The following is a 13739-nucleotide window of genomic DNA, read 5'->3' on the forward strand; positions in this document are numbered from 1 at the left end:
ACTCAACTGTCAAAGATAATGTAAAGCGGAAAAAAGCTACTGGTCCAAAACATACAGGAAATCAAGGACTCAATGAGAAGATCAAACCTAAGGATAATAGGTATAGAAGAGAGTGAAGACTCCCAGCTCAAAGGACCAGTAAATATCTTCAACAAAATCATAGAAGAAAACTTCCCTAACCTAAAATAAGAGATACCAATAGGCATACAAGAAGCCTACAGAACTCCAAATAGATTGGACCAGAAAAGAAACACCTCCCGTCACATAATAGTCAAAACACCAAACGCACAAAATAAAGAAAGAATATTAAAAGCAGTAAGGGAAAAAGGTCAAGTAACATATAAAGGCAGACCTATCAGAATCACACCAGACTTTTCGCCAGAAACTATGAAAGCCAGAAGATCCTGGACAGATGTCATACAGACCCTAAGAGAACACAAATGCCAGCCCAGGTTACTGTATCCTGCAAAACTCTCAATTAATATAGATGGAGAAACCAAGATATTCCATGACAAAACCAAATTTACACAATATCTTTCTACAAATCCAGCACTACAAAGGATAATAAATGGTAAAGCCCAACATAAGGAGGCAAGCTATACCCTAGAAGAAGCAAGAAACTAATCGCCTTGGCAACAAAAACAAAAGAAGAAAAGCACACAAACATAACCTCATATCCAAATATGAATATAACAGGAAGCAATAATCACTATTCCTTAATATCTCTCAACATCAATGGCCTCAACTCCCCAATAAAAAGACATAGATTAACAAACTGGATATGCAACGAGGACCCTGCATTCTGCTGCCTACAAGAAACACACCTCAGAGACAAAGACATACACTACCTCAGAGTGAAAGGCTGGAAAACAACTTTCCAAGCAAATGGTCAGAAGAAGCAAGCTGGAGTAGCCATTCTAATATCATATAAAATCAATTTTCAACTAAAATTCATCAAAAAAAGATAAGGAAGGACACTTCATATTCATCAAAGGAAAAATCCACCAAGATGAACTCTCAATCCTAAATATCTATGCCCCAAATACAAGGGCACCTACATACGTAAAAGAAACCTTACTAAAGCTCAAAACACACATTGCACCTCACACAATAATAGTAGGAGATTTCAACACCCGACTCTCATCAATGCACAGATCATGGAAACAGAAATTAAACAGAGACGTAGACAGACAAAGAGAAGTCATGAGCCAAATGGACTTAACAGATATTTATAGAACATTCTATCCTAAAGCAAAAGGGTATACCTTCTTCTCAGTTCCTCATGGTACTTTCTCCAAAATTGACCATATAATTGGTCAAAAAACGGGCCTCAACAGGTACAGAAATATAGAAATAATCCCATGCCTGCTATCAGACCACCACGGCCTAAAACTGGTCTTCAATAACAATAAGGGAAGAATGCCCACATATACGTGGAAATTGAACAATGCTCTACTCAATGATAACCTGGTCAAGGAAGAAATAAAGAAAGAAATTAAAAACTTTTTAGAATTTAATGAAAATGAAGATACAACATACCCAAACTTATGGGACACAATGAAAGCTGTGCTAAGAGGAAAACTGATAGCGCTGAGTGCCTGCAGAAAGAAACAGGAAAGAGCATATGTCAGCAGCTTGACAGCACACCTAAAAGCTCTAGAACAAAAAGAAGCAAATACACCCAGGAGGAGTAGAAGGCAGGAAATAATCAAACTCAGAGCTGAAATCAACCAAGTAGAAACAAAAAGGACCATAGAAAGAATCAACAGAACCAAAAGTTGGTTCTTTGAGAAAATCAACAAGATAGATAAACCCTTAGCCAGACTAACGAGAGGACACAGAGAGCGTGTCCAAATTAACAAAATCAGAAATGAAAAGGAGACATAACTACAGATTCAGAGGAAATTCAAAAAATCATCAGATTTTACTATAAAAGCCTATATTCAACAAAACTTGAAAATCTGCAGGAAATGGACAATTTCCTAGACAGATACCAGGTATGGAAGTTAAATCAGGAACAGATAAACCAGTTAAACAACCCCATAACTCCTAAGGAAATAGAAGCAGTCATTAAAGGTCTCCCAACCAAAAAGAGCCCAGGTCCAGATGGGTTTAGTGCAGAATTCTATCAGACCTCAATAGAAGACCTCATACCAATATTATCCAAACTATTCCACAAAATTGAAACAGATGGAGCACTACCAAATTCCTTCTATGAAGCCACAATTACTCTTATACCTAAACCACACAAAGACCCAAATAAAGAAAGAGAACTTCAGACCAATTTCCCTTTATGAATATCTACACAAAAATACTCAATAAAAATTCTGGCAAACCAATCCAAGAGCACATCAAAAACAATCATCCACCATGATCAAGTAGGTTCATCCCAGGCATGCAGGGATGGTTTAATATATGGAAAACCATCAATGTGATCCATTATATAAACAAACTGAAAGAACAAAACCACATGATCATTTCATTAGATGCTGAGAAAGCATTTGACAAAATTCAACACCCCTTCATGATAAAAAAAAAAGTCCTGGAAAGAATAGGAATTCAAGGCCCATGCCTCAACATAGTAAATGACATATACAGCAAACCAGTTGCTAACATTAAACTAAATGGAGAGAAACTTGAAGCAATCCCACTAAAATCAGGGACTAGACAAGGCTGCCCACTCTCCCTACTTATTCAATATAGTTCTTGAAGTTCTAGCCAGAGCAATCAGACAACAAAAGGAGGTCAAGGATACAGATCGAAAAGAAGAAGTCAAAATATCACTATTTGCAGATGATATGATAGTATATTTAAGGATCCCAAAATTTCCACCAGAGAACTACTAAAGCTGATAAACAACTTCAGCAAAGTGGCTGGGTATAAAATTAACTCAAATAAATCAGTAGCCTTCCTCTACACAAAAGAGAAACAAGCCGAGAAAGAAATTAGGGAAACGACACCTTCATAATAGACCCAAATAATATAAAGTACCTTGGTGTGACTTTAACCAAGCAAGTAAAAGATTTGTACAACAAGAACTTCAAGACTTGAAGAAAGAAATTGAAGAAGACCTCAGAAGATGGAAAGATCTCCCATGCTCATGGATTGGCAGGATTAATATAGTAAAAATGGCCATTTTACCAAAAAAGCGATCTACAGATTCAATGCAATCCCCATCAAAATACCAATCCAATTCTTCAAAGAGTTAGACAGAACAATTTGCAAATTCATCTGAATAACAAAACCCAGGATAGCTAAAACTATCCTCAACAATAAAAAGGACTTCAGGGGAATCACTATCCCTGAACTCAAGCAGTATTACAGAGCAATAGTGATAAAACTGCATGGTATTGGTACAGAGACAGACAGATAGACCAATGGAACAGAATTGAAGACCCAGAATGAACCCACACACCTATGGGCACTTGATTTTTGACAAAGGAGCCAAAACCATCCAATGGAAAAAGATAGCATTTCAGCAAATGGTACTGGTTCAACTGGAGGTCAACATGTAGAAGAATGCAATTCGATCCATGTTTATCACCCTGTATAAAGCTTAAGTCCAACTGGATCAAGGACCACCACATCAAACCAGATACACTCAAACTAATAGAAGAAAAAGTGGGGAAGCATCTCGAATACGTGGGCACTGGAGAAAATTTTCTGAACAAAACACCAATGGCTTATGCTCTAAGATCAAGAATCGACAAATGGGATCTCATAAAACTGCAAAGCTTCTGTAAGGCAAAGGACAATGTGGTTAGGACAAAACGGCAACCAACACATTGGGAAACGACCTTTACCAATCCTACAACAGATAGAGGCCTTATATCCAAAATATACAAAGAACTCAAGAAGTTGGACCAAGGGGACAAATAACCCTATTAAAAAATGGGGTTCAGAGCTAAACAAAGAATTCACAGCTGAGGAATGCCAATGGTGAGAAACACCTAAAGAAATGTTCAACATCTTTTAGTCATAAGGGAAATGCAAATCAAAACAACCCTGAGATTTCACCTCACACCAGTGAGAATGGCTAAGATCAAAACTCAGGTGACAGCAGATGCTGGCGAGGATGCGAGAAAGAGGAACACTCCTCCATTGTTGGTGGGATTGCAGACTGGTACAACCATTCTGAAATCAGTCTGGAGGTTCTCAGAAAATTGGACATTGAACTGCCTGAGGATCCAGCTATACCTCTTGGGCATATACCCAAAAGATGCCCCAACATATAAAAAAGACACGTGTTCCACTATGTTCATAGCAGCCTTATTTATATACAGCCAGAAGCTGGAAAGAAACCCAGATGCCCTTCAACAGAGGAATGGATACAGAAAATGTGGTACATCTACACAATGGAATATTACTCAGCTATCAAAAAACAATGACTTTATGAAATTGTAGGCAAATGGTTGAACTGGAAAATATCATCCTGAGTGAGGTAACCCAATCACAGAAAAAACACACATGGTATGCACTCATTGATAAGTGGCTATTAGCCCAAATGCTTGAATTACCCTAGATGCCTAGAAGAAAAGAAACTCAAGACAGATGATCAAAAATGTGAATGCTTACCCTTCTTTAAAAGGGGAAGAATACCCTTGGCAGGGAAGAGAGAGGCAAAGATTAAAACAGACACAGAAGGAACACCCATTCAGAGCCTGCCCCACATGTGGCCCATACATATACAGCCACCCAATTAGACAAGATGGATGAAGCAAAGAAGTGCAGGCCGACAGGAGCCGGATGTAGATCTCTCCTGAGAGACACAGCCAGAATACAGCAACACAGAGGCGAATGCCAGCAGCAAACCACTGAACTGAGAATAGGACCCCCTTGAAGGAATCAGAGAAAGAACTGAAGAGCTTGAAGGGGTCTTGAGACCCCATATGTACAACAATGCCAAGCAACCAGAGCTTCCCAGGACTAAGCCACTACCTAAAGACCATGGAAAGGACTACCTAGTAAGAGCATGGTGTAGCAAATGAATATCCCTGGGTCCTATCTGGACCTCATAGGTGTCCCATGACTGAAGACCCCCAGTGAACTAGATTGTTGGGGGGAGGGTGGCAATGGGGGGAGGATGGGAGAGGAACACCCATAATGAAGGGGAGGGGGAGGGATTAGGGATGTTGGCCGAAACTGGGAAAGGAATAACACACTCCAAAATGTATATAAGAAATACCAATTAATGAAAAAAAAAGAAATACAAGGTAGAAGATTGAAGTACATACTGGTTGTTTGGGAGTGACTAATATTTGAATTAAGAATCAGAAAGACTTATGAAATTTGAAAGGACAGATTATAATTAAGAAACTAAGAACAAATATTAATTCAATTCTATGAGTTTGGTCTAGCACATGAAAGCATAATAAAAAAATAGTTCTGTTTTAATAATACTTACTTTTTTTTTTTTTTTATTAACTTGAGTATTTCTTATATACATCAATGTTATTCCTTTCCTGCTTCCGGGCAAACATCCCTCCCTCCCTTCCTTATGGGTGTTTCCTCCCACCCCTCCCCCATTGCTGCCTCTCCCCAACAGTCTAGTTCACTAGGGGTTCTTTCATATGTGCTAATATGCCACCCTTTTTCTGAGATGGAATCTTGCTGTGTTTTGGAATATACCTTTTAACCTTTTCATTTACTCCTCTCAGTCTTTAGTTTTATCTTCTATTAACTCTAGAACAAGTCATTCCTCTTCCACACAAATATGCTTTGTGATTGCTAGTCTCCCATGAAATTTTGTTGTTTAAATACTTGAAGAGATTGTTTTCTCTTATTTGGGTCTTAGATCACCTCCTTAAAGATACTTTTTCTAACTAGCATTAATCACTATACTCTGTACTGACTTTCCTTGTGTGTCTCAACTCTAGTTCTTACTGTCTAACATTTGTGTATATATTTGTTTGATTATATTGCTGTTACATGTCCAGTGGAATGTGACCTTGAGGACAGAGATCATGATTTACTGTTCACTGTTGCATCCCTAGCATGCACCAGATAATTTGCTATATAATAGACAGTTTAGAAATATTTAGTAATTTAATAATATATGAAGTCTTTAAAAATATATCTATTTTTCTTTACCCAATATAGTTACAATCATGTATGATTATACATGATTATCAGTTATAGGCAGTTGTGAACTAACTGCTTGATGTGAGTTCTTCAAAGTGAACTTGGGTCTTCTGCAAGCGTAGATAGTTCACTTTTCTTAACAGCTGAGCCATATCTTTAGCCTACTATTTCTTTTATTGTCTTTCTAGGAAGAGTAGAAACCATCATACAATGTTTACCACAATTTCTTATATTTCTTTATTCTCCTCAAATCACTGGTAGTACCTGAATTTCTTCCACTCTTTCCTTCTAAGCTGTAATAATTTGAACTTGGATAATTCCCCATGTATGGTTTAGAGAAGTCCCATTTTTTCAAGAACCCGACCTTCTATTTGCATTTTCCTCTCCCATCTGTGGGCTTAACTGGTCCCTATAAACTGGTCCGTCTTCCTCTATCATTCTTTACCTCATTCATTAAGACTCACTGAACCTAGATGTCACCAATTTAACTAAACTGTCTAGTAAGTAAGCCCCAGGGACTCTCCAGGCTTCCCAGCACTAGGATTTTAGTCTTCTTTATGTATTGTCATACTCAGTTTTTGCATGGCTGTTAATGGTGTTAACCTAGGTCTCTCTGAACTATTTTCTCATCCTCAAATTGTCTTTTTTTTTTGTAATTACTCTTTAACTCTGAGTTCTCTCTCTGAGTTTTCTGAGGGCAAGGTCTTTGATTTATTATATATTTTTTCATATACAGACATATTATGCCAAGTAACTATCATAAACAATGTAATATGGATAGTTAAAATTAGGCAAAATTAAAGCATTATGGTATATCCTATTACTTAAATAAATGCGGATGTATGTCTTAGTTCCCAGTTCCAGGTTAGAGCTCAGCACTGCAGGGAATACACTGTAAGAGGACAAAAACTCGAACTGCCAGTCATATCACAACTACAGTCAAGAGAAGAGAGAAATGTATGCGTACTGCTCAGTTCATTTTCTGTACTGTACTACACTTTAGGGCCCAAGCCTAGAGAAGAACATCACTCACTTTTATAGTGGGCCATATCAATTAACACAATCAAGACCCTATCTCCCACAGATTGCCCATGGAGTAACCTGATCTAGAAAACCTCTTAGTGAGAATGTCCTCCCAAGCAATTCCAGATTTTGCCAAGTTGACAAAGCTACTATCACATATAGATAGATGTATAAAATTTAATTGTGATAAAAAGTTTCTGTTTTTATTTTTATTACTGAGTTTTATTTTGACAATTTCATATGTGTATGCAATTCATTTGATTGTAGTCCCCATCCCTCTTTCTTATCTCCTTCCCAACACTTTATTTTTTAAACAATGAAAAGTACAATCCAATAATGTTAAGCCCACTCACAGTTAATCTGCAGAATACTTTTTAATTTAACAAAACAACATTCTCCACTCATAAAAGGACAACTTCTCTGCATCCTGCTCTGTGGTGTAATATTCATTTTCATTTCCTTTGACAAGGCAGGTAGAAATGTAATAGTGATTAAAATATGTCATGTTAATGGTGAGAGAAACTAAAAGGTAATTTTACTTTACCATTTAAATAATCTGGGATTAAATCAACTGTTGCATCTCTTTACCTATAGAATATAAAGTAGCTGAGGAAACAAAGAACGTGTTTATTGCCACAAGTGATTGTTTCAAAGACATAGTCATAAGCAGCTTATAAGATGACTAAATGTAAAAGCTTTTAGCAAAGGCAGGGTAATGTTTTCTTCCCCTTCTATTTCCCCCGACTTTGGTTGTTGTTTTTGTCTACGCATAGAAAAAAAAAAAGAAATTACCAAGCAGGCTAATAAGCAGGCAAACAAGTAAAGCACTATTTTATTTAATAGCAAAAGCATTTAGCAGCAGTACTCTATTCACACAATGACTTTGCTAATTATAAATGAGCCTCATGTAGTATTTAAAGCATTTATAAGGTTCTTAGAAGGCTTTGAGCTCTGTGCCCCTTCTGTTTGTAACAATGTGACTACAATCCTCCAACAGGAAGAAAAGTATTGCTTTTGAAATGTCCTATTAGTCAGACTTTTTATTTATTTAAATGAACACCCCTTATCTTGCACACTCTCCCTTCCTTATTTTTTTTTCAATACTCCCTGCCCCTGACTAAGAACACTGGTGCTAAAACATAGGCAGGCAGAGTGTGGCATACAAGCCCTTTCAAGAACTGGTCTTTTCTATCTGTGCCATCAATTCCTGCAACTATTTTTGCCGGTGCGAACTGTGATTCAGCCACAGCAAACTCCTTGCCACCCCTCAACAGTCTTCTGGGTCTCTGCATGGCCTTTGCTGCAGTATTATCTGATGATTCCTGCTCAGCATTTAATATACAGCCAGGAAACCTCACAGCCTTTCTGGAGCTGCCTTTCCCACACCTGCAGCACACTGATAGCACTTTACTCAAAGCAGGACTAAGTTGCACATTATGACTGTCATGTGTTCACGGCTCTCTTCAACAATAGACTGTTGTGAGCAGTTAAGAGACTGAAATACAACTTCCAACCTTTTCACTTAACCCTAAATATCTAGCATTCTTTTGACCCTGTTTATAGTCAATAAATGTTGGTTAAAAGGTGATTATTTGTGGGGGGGGGCAGAAAAGTAAATGGTACTGTGGTCCAATGGCAGAAAGATAAAAGTGATAAGAATTCTGAAGAAAATAATAAAAGAGATACAGAGAAACTGGCAACAAAGGGAACAGAAAACTTGGGAAGAAAAGCAGGAAAGAACTGATAAGAAAATTAACTATGTTCTCATAAATGGCCAAAAAAGAAACTGGGGTGTCTGAAGAAGAGCTGGAGGGAAGACATGGCAAGAATCTCTAGGTTCATACTAGGACACTGCCTTGGGCTACAGTTAGGAGTCAGCTTGTTACTTTGGCCACCTTGCCACACAGCATCTTTATTCCAGTCCTGACATATGCATTAAGCATTGTCTCCTTTGTTCTGTAAGATGGCAGCCCCAGTGCAGCACCACATAAACATGAGTATGTGTGTTTGTGTGAGGGGGGGAGAGGGGAGGGGAGTGGGAGAGGGAGAGGGAGAGAGACAGAGAACATTTCTTACTGTGTTTTGGAGATAGTTTATGCTGAAAAATGCTCCCCCTCTGGGGACGCTGTGGATCCTGTCAGCAGCCTGACAAGAGTGGAAAACCTTTGTATACCCCCTACTTTGATAAGCACCTTTATAGTGTGCATGAGGACAGCATGCTATTGTGATGATGCATGTATACACTCCATGTTATTTATTATGATCTTTAAGACAGAAGGACTTTGCAGATTCACCAAGCTCTCTTCTTCACAGGAGGTGTGCCCCTTGACGGTCGCAGCCTTTTGGAGTTTTTTCTCTCGGGTAACCAAGAGTATCTTGTGCTGTAGAAAGCAGCATAGGCTATCTATGGACAAAAGTCAGGAATTCAGATTGGTGTTCTACCATTTAATCTGAGGCTGACTTACATATCAAGTGGGAATAATGTCACCTTCTTCATAGGGTTACTGTGAAGGATGAAATCACAGTCTATAAGACCTCACATTTCCTTCCAATTCCCATTACCACTCTCTCCTGACAGTCTGCTAGCTATTTTCATCTTCACTGTAGAAATGAAGAAACTGAAGCTCACAAAGGAAATGTGATTTACTCAAATGCATATAACTAGAAAGCTAATCTTCTGGCCTTCTTTCTGCTGCTGTTATAAAACAGTCACCAAAAGCAATTTAAGAGAGGAAAGGGTTGATTTGGCTTGCACTTTCAGGTCACAGTCTATCACTGAGGGAAGCTGAGGCAGGGACTCAAGCAGGAACTTGAAGCAGAAACTATGGAGGAATACTGCTTGCTGGCTGATCTGAAGGCACATGCTTAAATAGTTTTCTCATTATAGTCTAGAACCACCTGCCTAAAATGTACCAATGTCCATAGTGATGTAGAGCCATCTACAGCAGTGAACAATCAAGACAAGTTCCCACAGACAGGCCCAAAAGCCAACCTTGATATGGACAATTCCTAAACTGAGACTCACTGTGTCAAGGTGACAGGTGGGGCTGACTAGGATAGTCAAAATTGTGCATGCAGGTTTTCTGTTTTAAAAATATTATCCCTATATATAAATCTAGGTTCTTTAACGACCCTCATGGTTCTTCTTCCCTGCAGTTTCTGAGGGTATTTTGTACTGTGAATTTATTATTTTTTGTTTGTTTTGTTCTCCCCACTTCCCCTCTTTTTATGCCCCTAGAAAAAAACACCAGCAGCCCAAACCAAGAAAACAAGCACCACCTTCAACATAGTGGGAACCACCTATCCTATCAACCTGGCCAAGGATACTGAGTTCTCCACCATCTCCAAGGCTGCTGCTGCTCCCAGTGCTTCTTCAACTCCAACAGTGATTGCTTCCCCCAAGACCACTTATGTGCAAGACAGTCCTGCTGAGACCAAGACCTACAACAGTGTCAGCAAGGTTGACAAAATTTCCCGCATCATCTTCCCTGTGCTCTTTGCCATATTCAATCTTGTCTATTGGGCCACATATGTGAACAGGGAATCTGCTATCAAGGGCATGATCCGCAAACAGTAGATAATAGTGGCAGCACAGCAACCAGAGCACCCCATGAAGCATCCAAATCCCAAACCTCAGAGCTCCCCTCATGTGTTTCAGGATTCTTTTTAACCCTGTTCCAAGCTGAGTGTAATCACTTTCTCAATTCATATTTATGAACCTCAGTGTAAATGTAAAACAGAAAAATGACTTTTCCCTTGAACATTGCTTGGATTGAGCCAAACACTGCCATTTGTCCAGTTTCTCATGTTAGTATGCCAGTCTCCCCCCAGCTGATGGCACTGCATGTGTTTAATTTCACTCTGCCCACTGGAGAAAGGACAGGAGACTCTATTTCTTCTAGTGGAAACCTTGGCTGTGTGAGGTCTAATGTGTTGAGGTCCAGGAGCACTATTGACTGGGCTACATTGGATGATTCTGACTCACTACAGAGTCATACTGGGCTATCTCATTTCATCTCATCTTACTTACCTGATACCTTCCATGCACCCATCAGGGCTGAATAGGCATATGAGCTGGTAGAATGGGAAGAGGCCTATGGAAACTTCTGAAGTAACACATGGTTTCTTGCCTTGGAGGTCAATGGGGATGATCAATGCTCACCTCTAAATATATATATATATATATATATACATATATATACATATATATGAGAGAGAGAACACTAGTTGAGTCATTCCAGTCATATATATATATATATATGAGAGAGAGAGAGAGAGAGAGAGAGAGAGAGAGAGAGAGAGAGAGAGAGAGAGAGAGAGAGAGAATAGGTGGGTCATTCCAACATTAAAACAGTGGGTTCTATTATAGTTTTAGCCAACTCCTCAGGAAAGTAGTGCCAGAATATGTCTCCTTCAGAAAAGTCCCCTTGCCTCAATAATACTGAACCCATTATAGCTAGTTGAGTATTGCTTATGTTGGATTCATGGCTTCCTACAAACTCTTCTGGGAAAAAATGAACAGGTACTTTTGAGTTAAACTGAAATAGTACATGTACACACAAAATGATGTAGATAAAATGCCTACACAAGAATTGTTCAAAGATGGGGAAGATAAGGAAATCGCCTTCCTGCCAAGGCAATTAGTCAAGTAGCAGGTGGAATATGATAGTAGTGGTTAAAGGCTAAAATCTGCCTCAAAAGAGAGGGCCACAAACAGATTGTACATATAGTACCTCCCTCTTTCAGGCCCAGTCACTTTGCTCCCCATTATGTCAAAAACTTCTTACCTGATTTGGTTGCCAGTTGTAATGAGGGGTGGATTGTAGAGTCATAGAAATATCTCTACTTATTTTTGCATCAGTTACATCATTAACTTTATTACCAATTTTATAAGGTATTAGAGGACATTTGATCTCATGTCTTCTTAAATGTGAACAAAAAGAATAGACACAACTTTTATAAGGTAGTCTCAGAAGTTTGAATAATTTGTCTGTACCTCTTACAAATGTTTTTAATAAAGAAATATTCCACACCCATTTCCAATGTGAAGGAACAGCTGAAATCCCAGGACCATTCTGACATTAGAATCAGCACAACCATGGTGAGCCCTCTGGGTCACGGAGACAGTTTGGGCACTCTAAGGACTTTAGAAAGGTAACAATACATTACTCAAGAAGATCACTTCTAGTAACAATGACTCAAAGGAATGAGACTGTTTAGTACAACAGTCCCAGCCACTTTGGATCTGAATAGCTCAACTAGTCCAGTATATCCTGAAGGTCCAAGGTAAAGTCACAAGTAGTACCACAAGCAGATTCTCCCTGCCCTCCTGCTGAACAAAGTTCCTAAGGGGTGTATCATTAGCTGCTGGTTGCCTTTTCATCCATCTTTCCCTTATCCCCTGCTTCCTTGCCATTGTTGGGATAATGCATGCCAGTCCCATTATTCTTAAGACTGTGTCTGTAGGTAAACTTATGACTAGAAGAGTGTAGTCTTGTGGATGTGTGGGGATGGGGGGTGGGATTGGGGCTGTTAATGATTGTCTTAAGGAATTTAGAATGGAAGCCTGATCTTTGCCTCTCTGTAGAAATTGTGTTTTCAAATGCTTTGGTGCAATGTTTAGCGGCTGTTTATTAAACTCTTTATGAATTGTACTTGTGCTGGAATACTTTCATTGGTTGCTATTAGTCTTACAGACAGTAAGTACTATATCCACGTTGACATATACTCTGGTATCATCAACTTTCCCCTTCTTAACACCATTAGAATGTACTGGAAAAGGGAACAAGATTGATTACAGTGATCTAAAATGGAGCCTATGTGAAAACACAGTTTTGAATGACTCAAGGTTATCCTTAACCAATAGGAAAGAGGAGGAAACATCTACATTGCTTCTCTGCTAAATTCACCAAGTCCTAAGAAGTAGAGAACAGTATTTTCATTGCTGTTCTAGACACTTTGCCTTTTACAGTGAGTACTTTTTCCATTCATCAATAATTCAAGTCAAGTGATTGAGAACATCTGAGTGTTTAAGCCTTATATATGTTAGGCAATGCATGCCACCTTCCTTTTCCATAGAGTTATTAGACATCTTAAAACTAATCTTTAGAGATATACTTGTGAGAAATTTACCTGGATTCTGGGAATGGAAAAAGAACTCCTTGAGAGAGTGTTTCCTGCATGTGCATGTGCTTACACACACACAGACACACACAGACACACACACAGACACACACAGACACACACACACACACACAAGTGTTATTATACAAAATGAAGGGACATGGGCACTGATACCCATTCTAGCTCTATGATCATGTAATAGATGCTACTGCTACACAAATCCCTTGGTCCATGTCCATGCAACTCAATGTCACCCCATAGTGATATGGCAAAATGCCAGAAGCAGTCATGCTTATGAAATTACTCCACACAATATTTAAGTCTTGTTTCCTTAAGAACATCCTGAAATCACTTTACCTTTGACAACTATACTTAGTCTTAAGGGAAATCACTAGCTGTTAACACCAACACTTCTGGTTGCTGGAACCAGTAAATCTAGGTTTGAATATTTTATGGTACAAACCCCTGTGTGTGTGTGTGTGTGTGTGTGTGTGTGTGTGTGTGTGTGTGTG

General features: G+C 38.8%; 1 protein-coding gene across 1 annotated transcript in view; it reads left to right on the top strand.

Annotated features, from left to right (window-relative positions):
* Gabra3 (gamma-aminobutyric acid type A receptor subunit alpha3) overlaps window positions 1–11260 on the top strand; it is a 60026-nt gene extending 48766 nt beyond the window's left edge. The window contains exon 6 of the mRNA XM_032890156.1: window positions 10343–11260. Coding sequence (XP_032746047.1) covers window positions 10343–10681 — 339 coding nt within the window. The 3' untranslated portion in view covers window positions 10682–11260. The remainder of the gene's footprint in view (window positions 1–10342) is intronic.
* Window positions 11261–13739: the final 2479 nt, after the last annotated feature.

Source organism: Rattus rattus, chromosome X, assembly GCF_011064425.1.
Source record: "Rattus rattus isolate New Zealand chromosome X, Rrattus_CSIRO_v1, whole genome shotgun sequence".
NCBI lineage: Eukaryota > Metazoa > Chordata > Mammalia > Rodentia > Muridae > Rattus > Rattus rattus.